The sequence below is a fragment of the Cydia fagiglandana genome, chromosome 18 (assembly GCF_963556715.1).
Source record: "Cydia fagiglandana chromosome 18, ilCydFagi1.1, whole genome shotgun sequence".
Lineage (NCBI taxonomy): Eukaryota > Metazoa > Arthropoda > Insecta > Lepidoptera > Tortricidae > Cydia > Cydia fagiglandana.
Window position 1 is genome coordinate 11,041,280 of NC_085949.1, and position 11,305 is coordinate 11,052,584.

The following is an 11,305-nucleotide window of genomic DNA, read 5'->3' on the forward strand; positions in this document are numbered from 1 at the left end:
TAATAAGAAGTAGCCTTTCAAGTCTTAAGGTTATTTGAAATTCTGAGCATATTGAAACAATGAATAAAATATACCTCTCGCCGTGCAAGTTCCCCGCCAGGTGTCAGGACGGAGCAGACCCACCCGCCCTGGTCTCTATTTCGGTCTACATTACTTATGGTGAGTTGACCGTCGATTTGCTGATATCTAGGATCGTTGCCAGTTCCTCCGTCCCATTTTACTGAACTATAAAAAGATAAAGCATGTTTAATTAATTTATTGTATCTTACAGTTAAACGAAAAATCTTTGTTTAGGAGCTCAAAGAAGCGTAAAGCGGGTGATCGACGTACGAGTTATTATACCGCGGTTATACAGCGACGGTTTTACGGTCAGCCCTGATTGACTAGATACTTGACGAGCCACGAGCCCGGCTCGTGGGTATATAATACCGCGGTATTGCAATGATACACCGGCAAGCATTACCGATGAGCCGCAAAACCGCGGTTTTGCTCGCCCGTCGATCAGGGCCTTAAGGGTATGGGCTGCGGTAGGGTTTCTGTCGCACTGGCGAGGTTGCGGAAGAGTACTTCGGCGTTCCTGGGACCTCGCCATATAGCAGCGAGGCGGCAACAGAGGGGTTTTAGTGGGTAAACCTGGGGTCTCATTAGCCCACAACAGGGAGTCCCACATAACCATCCCGGCTAGCGATGTGACGAGTCCACTTTTTTTCGATTCGAATCATTCGAATCGATTCGGCCACTGATCCGAGTTGAAATTCGAACTGACTCGACTCGACGGTTTGCGTGGTTCGCGACAAGGTCACGGGCCGCGGAGCCGCAAACGAGTCAAGCGGCAGTTGTTGTAAACAGAACCTTCAGGACACCGAATTAAGGTTTATTTTTCAATGGCCATACTACCAGTGAACTCGACTCGGGATGGCGAATCAAGCGGCAGTTGTTGTAAAAAGAACCTTCGGGCAACGGAATTAAGGTTTATTTTTGAATGGTCATAGTACCAGTCAACTCGGATTGAAACGGCCAATCAAGCGGCAGTTGTTGTAAAAAGAACCTTCGGGCTCGATCGAATTAAGGTTTATTTTTGAATGGCCTTAGCGTAGCGTTGACTCGGCTCGGAGAGTTGGTGAATTGGCGATTCATTCGCCGAGTCAGCGGATCGGATACCAAGTTACCAGTCAGTTTAGTGGCCGAGTTGATTCGGATTGCCAATAGTCTTGATTCGAATCAACTCATCTGTAGGTTGATTCGGATTATTCGAATCAGATAACTCGACTCGCCCATCGCTAATCCCGGCCCGTCCCCGCGCCGGGTGGTATGCGTAAAGCATTTCCCCTCTTAAAAAAAAAAAGGGTTTCTGTCGCAAGGGCGTCGGAGGCAAGCGGGATAACAGTTCGCTTCCTCGGTCCTCGTGTTGAAACTGTTAGGTACTTTAATTGTATAATGCGTTGTATTAAACATGTCCATTTTCTTTGGTCTCCTCAAATGTGATTTTTCAAAAGCAAGTACATATATGAGTCACTTTTTATTGAGACTTCTATACGAATGCTTTTCTGTGTATTACGGAAAGTAAAAAGTGGAGCGTGTTTTAGGAAATGTGTGAAAACAGGTATAGGTAATAGATATTTGTGCGTTTGACTTACTCAATTGGGAATCCGTAGTATGGACACCACACTGTTGTGTCTGAACCAGCGACTGCTTTTACAGGACTCATAGATCGAATATATGGGGGCCCTAAAATAAATTGTGAAATACAGCAATCATACTAAATATTATACAAATGAATGTTTTATTTATTTAGGTACTTCAAAACAAAATACTAATTCAAAATTTTATGCCATACATATTAGTAGGTAGGTACCTAAGCTAAGTGCAATCCAGTTCACAAACATCTTCTCAAGCCAGCGTTCCAAAAACATATTAACACGACTCTAAGACACTGACAATAATGTCATGTAAATATATTTCTAGAACGTTGACTTGTGAAAATGTTTGTGAATTCTACCGAACCAATAGCCCACGTAATTTTAACGAATATTAATTACTTTAGATTCTTTCAAGGTGCAATAGTTTAATATTTTCAACAAAACAGGTTGTTGATTTGCACAACTTTGAAATCTTTATCATTTTTTTTCATTGATTTTATACTTCAAAAAGACATCTACAATAGAAATCGTAATGTTGATAAGCCACTTAAGTAATGGGCGATTCTCAGAGATGACATTCGGTGCCTGACTTCGGTGCCAAAATTTTTTTTTAACTTATATAATATGCGAGTTTATTTGCTAAAATCTACCCTTAATATAAAAAATATTGGTAGTGGAGGCCTCCATTAGAACCTTATAGTTTTCAAGATATTTGAGATTTAAAAAACACCGAAATCATGTGCAGGCACTGAAATCAATTTGCGTCACCGAATTCAATAATGCTTACACCAAAATCACATTTAAGTTTTACATCTCAATTATATAATTATTTTAATCATATTTTTCAATCCTATTTGTTGATAAGCGATGTAACAAGGCTAATGGTCTCGAACGCTTACATAAATTTAATAGATATAGACTCAAGATTTTAAAATAACCAAATTACGGCTTATAAATCAACATCTCTAGAAGATATCCCACACTATATGACTGGCCTCATATAATAGGGTGATGGGTGGTCCTGAAACGAGTTTCAGACCACAAATTCGCACATTATAATCATTTATTCATTGCATTATTATATCCATGAAGGAGAAGATATTTGTTTCACGCAATCCGACCGCACACGCATCTAAAAAAAACTTATGTTTCCTGCACCCGATAAACAATACACTCTTGAGTGGTGTTCAATGCTCATTAAATATTTAATGTACTTATAAAGCAATGTGATGCAATACGGAAAACAAGTATTTTTTTAATAAAAGATTTTAAAAGCGTGAACTCCGTCAATTTAAAACTATAATATTTGAAGTAGTCGAGTAATGCTTGAAGATCCAATTACCAATTAATTATGATCTCCAGCACCCTCAAACACTTGAGCTAAATTGTAACAAAGTTGTTGACAAAGACATAAGACATTGAGGATTGTTAAAACATTTGCTGTGTTCAATTTGTCTCTATGGCTATCCTTTATCCCTTATTATATCGATCAGTAGGTACTCTCAGTGCCTTTGAAGCGATCTCGACATTAGAATGCTATTTTATTTTTAATCCCTTGTTCTGTACATCCTGTCCCTTGGGTTCACCTTGCATAGTACTTACAAACACAAGTTATTTAAAAAAAAGTGGGATCTAATTGACTACCTACATTTATTTAACATGGCTGACATGTTTAAAGGTATCGAGGTGTAGGGCCTCCGGTGATACAGAACACAACGAACATAATTTACTTAATTGGTTGGAAAAGAATATCAGACAGAGAAAGAAACATTGGGTCTATACGTCTGGTTTAAAAAACTACTAGCTCATAGTGAACTAGTGATTTTGTGTACCTACTATGACATAATTTACTTACAAACATAATTTTACGTTTGTACAACGTATCTTTCACTTTTTAGACATGATAAATTAGTACAACAAACTAGTTTACAAAGCAGGATTTGAATTCAGTGATCACTTTTTTGATATCGGTGGTCAAAAAATCCACCGAAACCAGGGAAATCAACACCAGCGATATCAAAATTAATCGCTTTTTAGCAATTACAGAAATAGCATGAACGATACAGAAGAGATGTAATAATGGTGGATTTACGTACTTTCGATGACTTCTTAATCACTTACATAACGATAATTGCACTAAAACTTTCGGAGTAAATTGCACCACCGATCTCAAAAAAACATAGGACCAAACCCAGCGAAGGCCGGAGAAACGTTTAAAAAATCACTTTATTGTACTGTGACTGTACCTCTACTTTATTCAACGGTTAAGGCACAACTAAAGCATACTATGTTTGAGACACTGAGTTCCTGGTCTACAACTTTGAAGGAGTACTGACATGTTTTGCAAATTACACCGATATCAGTCACTAGCCCGGGACACATCGTAAATTTGGTTTTATTCAATGTGGTGAGCAAACACATTATTGTGATATAAAGAATATGATAAGCTAACTAATACCCTATGCGTGAATACCCATAATAACTCCGATCTAATGCCCCATCTTGAGTAATAATTTTTTGTTTCATAAAATCTGGGTGCGGGACACGCCCACCGAACATCATTTTTGGCATTTGAATTTTTTTTTCTGGTATTATATAAATAATAAATAAATAATTTGATAGTGTCCCAGACAGAATATAAGCTGAAGATCATGCCTAAATTAATTCAGATTTATTGAACAGTAAATTCAATCAATTACTGCCCCGGACACGTAAAAACGGCCCTCCTGAGAAATGCCCTAATACGATTGGAGACTATTGCGGGTGCGAGATCTTCCCGCAAAGCTTCATTCGTGGCATAAGCTTATCGGCACAATTTGGCTAATTTATGCTAACCCGCTTCTCCTAATGTGACTAAACGTGGGAAATCTCCGTTGAGACGAGCTCTAGTGTCTACTGTAATATCAGTGTATACCGGGTGTGGCCTGTACCTAACACGAGCGAATAACTAAAACATAGATTCTACTCCTCAAACGTGACACTTTAGTTCAACAACTTACAAAAATTATGAAGTATTTAGACTCCCTATTTTTCATACAAAATAAATATTATCTTCAATGGACGCCATCGCCATGCCATATCATTGTGATTGACGTTGCTAGTCACGCATTTAAACATAACAAAATTCGCAATACAATGCGTCTTAGAATAAACTTTAAAGTGAATTAAAAATGAAACCACAAGTTATTTTTAAAAGTCGCTGAACAAATGTTGGTCAGTATGAGGGGTACAGCCTACAGTTTAATTTTTTGCTCATATTACAGACCACACGCGGTATAGAGCTGTTAAACTTTTTTAAACGATTTGAACAATGATACATGGTCAGGCAGCGAAAGATAACTGAAAAACAGTCCTAGAGTCCGAGAACCCAAAGATTTAGACTTAAATCGAAATTGTCGATCAGAAATAGGCCATACAGGATTTATTTCTAAACGGTCAATTAAAAGGGATGTTTTAAATTACCTATTTAAAAGCTTCAAACAAATAATTATAGCATAAATCTTTAATGGTAAGTACAGCTCGTCGACTGATGTCACATAAGAATATCGAGTACCAAAAACTTGCCTGCGATAGCAGTTAGTATACTAATTACTAATTAGTAGGTAATTAACTAACGCAGTTAAATACTAACTGCCCGATTCGAACTTTAAGATACGTCCATTAATAGATCTAGAAACGATAATGGATTAAATGTGTCATGTAAAAAGTGACGTTTGTGTTTGAAGAAACGTCCACTGACATATCTAGGCCTCCCTTCCGTTTTTTCCATTCCTCCCGGTTTTGAGCAGTCTTCGGCCATTATTTTAAGAGTACCTAATACGGACAGGAAATGTTAATTAGATACTTGCCATAGACGTTAAGCCTGGCAGCGTGAGCGACCGAGCCGTGAGCGTTGCTGGCGCGGCACTCGTATCTTCCACCGTGCTCGACCTTCGCACTGCTCAGCGACAGCGTCGACAAGACGTAGTTACCTCCAGGCCCCATCCCCGCCGGCCCGCTGTCTCTCCCCTCGGTTATCACCGCCCTAAACATAAAAATAATCGCAAATTCGACCACTCCACTAGCCTTTTAGCTGGCTATAAGCTTATTTATTGCACATAACGCGTAGTGCTTGCGTTGTTTTGTACATCAATACCAAACGATCCGAGTAAGGGCCGATCGCCGGAGGTTATACGCTTCCCAAGATGTAATAAATGTCGTCGCCATACTTAAAAGGGTCTCATTGAGATAAAATGGAAGGATTTTTTTTTATAACTGACTGAAATAATAAGACTCCCACAAATATATTCATTACTACCAACATTTCATCATCGTACTATAATAATATGAATTATAATTGCAGCTTTGACGTGATCAGGAAAAATAAAAAGTACCTAGTAGCTACGAAATTTTTAATATTTGTCTTTTACTTATCTCAGGCGGTGATTATGAAGTTGCGCGTGATTTTTATTAGAAACTAGCTCAGTTTTAGGTCTGAAACTAGTTACATGATAAAAATTAGAGCTAATCCTCCAACCAGTCCAGGCGGCCATAATACTTTTTTACTGTGTCTCACTCATAAAAGTGACCCAGCTATAAAAAACTGATTGAGATGTCTGACTTTTTACAATTTATAAATATATAACTTGACGACCGGTCTGGACTAGTGGGTAATAGTGACACTAGTGACCCTACTGACCTATGGAGCCGATGGTCCCGGGTTCGTAAACCGGTAAGGGCATTTATTTGTGTGATGACAAAGATATTTGTTATGAGTCATGGTTGTTTTCTATGTATATAAGTATTTATATATTATGTCTATCGTTATCTAAGTACCCACAACACAAGCCTTTATGAGCCATGGGGCTTAGTCAAATCGTGTAAAAATGTCCTATAATATTTATTTATTTGTAACTGACCCATGGTGCGGCGGTATTGGTTGCGAGTCGAGCGTCCATTTGAATCGAGGCGGCGGCTCGCCAACCGCCGAGCATTTTAACGCCACCTGCGCTCCAGGCTGCACTGCTTGCTCGATGAACGTGTACACCAGCTCTGGTCGAGAGTCTGCACACACACGCACACACACATCACATCAGCTACAAGATGGAGCATATTGGCTAGTTATATGCGGCGTACGTGTTGAGGGAAATACAAACGATGACTAAGTAAGGTGTGGCAAGAACGAAGGTGACGTCGGAGGCGACTGTTGCGAACATTACTGCTGCGGCCTTGACGAAGGCGCTGTATTTGACAATTTCCTTGCTACAATGAGTAAGGGATTGAACGACAAAAACATGTAATGTCAGTAAGGGTAACATTCCATTTCTGACCGCAGCTGTACTACTAGTACGAAAGCGTCGCCGTCGGTGTAATTGTCAATTTACATAGTGAAATGAATGGTAGTGCTGCTGTCGTTGGAAATGGACTGTTACTTTATGCGGAGCTGAACGTTAGGTACTCATTTTATCAAGGGAATTAACAGATACAGTGCCCGCGGCAACAGTAATGTAGCTGCAGTTGGAATGTCACCTCGACTTTCATGTTCATGAGACGACATCTTCCTACTAACAATTTGAAAGCTATAATCTGTCAGGTAGGTAAGTAATGTTTCCCAGTCATACACGGAGCAAGGTAAAAACTCGCTATACGCACCGTCACAATTTACAAACACACATATAACAACTAACATGTTAAAACTTTATCGATGTAATAAAGGTCTCTGCCGTGCTATGGACGTATCAGGCATGGGCAGGTATGGTATGATACGGTGTAGTGGGCAGAGACCTTAACTCTTATTTTATTACTAGTTGCACCCCCAATCCCCACTCACCCGGCGAACGTTTTATCCTTTTCTTCTTCAACGGACGCCAGGCGCGTTCCATTAATGAGCACCATATTACTGAAAATGTAAACGTCCGTATGTAAACATGATTATTAACACGCATTACACTTTTACGATCGCGTCATCGGCAATAAAATTACCCACAAACAACATGTAGCGTAAATGTAATAAGGGCATGTTGAAAAATTCACTCAGCTTTCCGTTTTACTATCCGCATTCGTTCAGAATTTATAACCTCGTAAATCGTAAAACCGGCAAAAAATTTACAGCTATGTAGAATCCTGAATTGCCGAGATAAACCGGAGTCCCGATAGCTTTGGCTTATCTTCGCCATAAACAACGGATGCCTATAACGTATTTAAATCGTTTGTTTTCACGATTTTATTGTAAATGTTTGTGAAAGTAACAAAATAAACACACGCATTTATTTTATCTAGCAGTACTCTGTTTTTGAAACAAATTCCAGTGATCGCTAAGTCAACAGCAGCGCACATATCAAGAGTCGGGCCGGCCGGACAGAACTATCCTTCAAAGCAATGATAAAATAGCTTGTACACAAAACGAACATTGTGACGAGCGAAAAAACCAACTGCCCCCAACATCCCCACCGCCCGCCCCCACAAAGATGGATGCCAACGCGAGAAATATCCGGGGAACTATTCCAATTTGGAAAGTTTCCTTTTGGTGAAGCAACCGCACTTGGTTGGGTCCAAATATACTCGAAAAATTGAATCGGGAATCCCTTGAGGTCATCATATTTTACGGGTTTAGATTAAATATTCAAACTAACATTTAACGAAAATTTTATCTGTATAAACTGCCGGCCTAGCCAAGATGACAATCGCTATCGCTTCGACAACGAAACGCTTAGTGTCTCTCTATCACTCTTCCATATTAGTGCGACAGTGACAGTTGCGTTTCGATCGCTACGGAGCGTAAGCGATTGGCAGTTTGGCTACGCGGCCTGAGTATATAACAAGACACGAGAGCCCGATTTAGACTTGACAATTTGTTACGGTTTTGATCTCATTTTGATACGACCTTGAAGATCGTTCACATCTGATTGGTCATAGAGAAATATAGTAAGAATAGAGTGCTCACTCCATACATCAGTATTGGTGCCAAAACGACCACTATTTTCGCAGTCGACATCTAGCATCGAGTAGCGGAATTATCAGTACCGCTACTCGATACTAGAATTCTCTCGTGGTGCGACTCATGAAAATCGTTTTGAACAACAATTTAATACTAATATTAAAAGCAGAAGTCGTTGAAAATAGAGTTCCGGTTAATCCGGTTATAATATTAGCTGAAAAATTTGTTGAGCATTACTTAGTCTTTTCGGTCGGTGCTACATCTATTGTCAAGTAGCGGTACTGATAATTCCGCTACTCGATGCTAGATGTCGACTACGAAAATAATAGTCATTTTGGTACTAAAGCTGATGTATGGAGTGAGCACTCTATGTATTTTTTTCTCTATGGTGAAAGTGAAAGTTGTGCGTGAGATGCGCTAGAATGACTAAGATGATCGTCAATATCGTAACATATCTAAACCAGTTCAAAACTGCCACAAACCTGAATCGGACTCCGACTGAAGTCTTAAAATTCCCGGACCGGTCATCTGACACAGTTAGTAGGTCACAGAGATCACGTAGCGAGAAGCGAGACCTACTAGTCAAACACAAATCACACATTCGGTGAGATCAAGCCCGTTTTGTGTTTGTACTCATCTGCCATCTGGTCCCGCTGCTTCTCTCGTTTGATAGATTAGTAGACCGCGGTGACATGTTAGTAATCTAGGCAACGACGTTTCAACGTGTCGAGGACATAGCAAACGTGTAACATGCTTGAATGAGCGATATTTTTCCTTTCAGAAATGATAGACATTTTCACGGTTCGCTTGCTAAAGGTTTCTACGTCTCGTAAGACTTCTGCTTTGTACTCTGGATTTTAATATGTTTCTAAATAAAATTTCTTGAGTGAAAAACCGGTCGCAATATAGTTTTGAACATACATATGATTGCAAACGGAATTTCCTAGCACAATGCTCATAAATTGTCTTTTAGAATACTGAATATTGATGTTTTAGAATACTTAAATTTTGATGGATTACTGGACCGTAGCGTCATTATAAGTCTAAAATATTGTTATTGATATTCTAAGGCTCTAAGCGATTTCTTTCTCGCACCATAAATTATACGTATAAAAGTACGAGCGGATAGCACGGGCGAGTGAAGTAAAAATGAAGTCATTCTCGTAAATTTGTAGGAACAGTTAGCAGCAGAAGTTGCTAAGCGGGCGAGGTGTTCAAAATTACTTTGACACACTCTTATTCTCTTCATTATCTACCTATCATTTTGAACACCTGGCCCGCTTAGCAACTTCTACTGCTGACTGTAGGTATGTTATTTCGAATCAGCGCTTGATGCTTTAGTCTAGTTACTAAACTTCAGTATTTATTGACATGCTAAAAGCTAGATTACGCATCAGATAAGCTACCCAATGTCCTAAAATTCATCGACCATTTCAAATGGCGCGTTAACTTTCAGACCTAGATATTCAGATAACATAATACAATATCAATGATTTTAATCTTAAGTGTTCGCTGTCCGCACTCATGTCTACTTATCAGTGAAGCGCACTGAGACTGAAGGGACAAACAAAAACTGTGTTACGTCTTTCCTGTAGACATACACAAGAGTTAAGGGCTATAAAGGTAAATTTTCTTATTTAACCCTTATCCACGTGAAAAGGTCCTCCGGAGAGAAAACTAGTGTGTTCGCGCGAACTGTACATTTTTCTGTCCTGTGGGCAATAGTTAACAGCTTGTGGGCATGTAGGTAATGATTTTATCATAGTTCTCTAAATAAAAGGAGGACCTTATCACGTGGATAAGGGTTAAATAAGAAAATTAACTTTTATAGCCCTTAACTCTTGTGTATGTCTACAGGAAAGACGTAACACAGTTTTCTGTTTCATCCTGAAATGAAAATGATATTAATTGGATAATGTTTCACAAATCTGAATAGAGCTACCGTAGAAATCACAGGTGAATGCTATGTAATACGGGGTCCAATTAAATCCAGGTCGTTTCAATTTCGGTAATTGGTTTCCTATGAATTTGATTTGATCTGACGTCAACGAAATACATTTCCGAAATGGAACGTTCATTCGAATTCGGTATTACTTATTCATTTGCCTTTAATGTATTGTTGGTATTAAATTAATTCTCTCAATGTACCGTTCGACGACCGGTCTGGCCTAGTGGGTAGTGACCCTGCCTGTGAAGCCGGTGGTCATGGACATAGAAAACAATCATGACTCAGGAACAAATATCTGTATCATCATACAAATAAATGCTCTTACCAGGATTCGAACCCGGGACCATCGGCTTCATAGGCAGGGTCACTACCCACTAGGCCAGACCGGTCGTCAAATACGGACCGGTCGTCGCCGCTTATGTGTGAAAAATAACCTAATAAGTTAGTAAGCGCCGCCACGCACCAATTTCCTCTGAGCCGACTATCCGCAGTCCTTATATTTCTTTCTGAGTGAGTACGGAATTTATGAGAGACCCCAAAGCAATAAAATACCTTGTGGGAAAATGAAGGAGCAAATCGCAATATATTTGTTTCTTGGTGGCTTACGGGAAAATGTCTTTAGTATCCGCACCTAGGAGATATATAGTGCTTTATGCAATTCATTATGTGCCCCGGCCACTATTCGTTGTGTCCGAAGGACATTTGAGGTAAGAAAGCTTTCTTTTTTGCGGAATACAATTTTGTTGTAAAGTAACAACCTTGAGGATGGGTTATGATATGAATGCAGTGATATTATGCGGT

The 11,305-nt window shown here is 39.4% G+C and overlaps 1 protein-coding gene across 1 annotated transcript in view; it reads right to left on the reverse strand.

Moving 5' to 3' along the window:
- LOC134673508 (cell adhesion molecule Dscam2-like) overlaps positions 1-8,274 on the reverse strand; it is a 38,798-nt gene extending 30,524 nt beyond the window's left edge. Inside the window, exons 1-5 of the mRNA XM_063531501.1 lie at positions 7,450-8,274; positions 6,539-6,683; positions 5,489-5,664; positions 1,638-1,728; positions 75-225 (exon numbers count right to left, since the gene is read on the reverse strand). Coding sequence (XP_063387571.1) covers positions 75-225; positions 1,638-1,728; positions 5,489-5,664; positions 6,539-6,683; positions 7,450-7,564 — 678 coding nt within the window. The 5' untranslated portion in view covers positions 7,565-8,274. The remainder of the gene's footprint in view (positions 1-74; positions 226-1,637; positions 1,729-5,488; positions 5,665-6,538; positions 6,684-7,449) is intronic.
- Between the last annotated feature and the right edge of the window lie 3,031 nt (positions 8,275-11,305).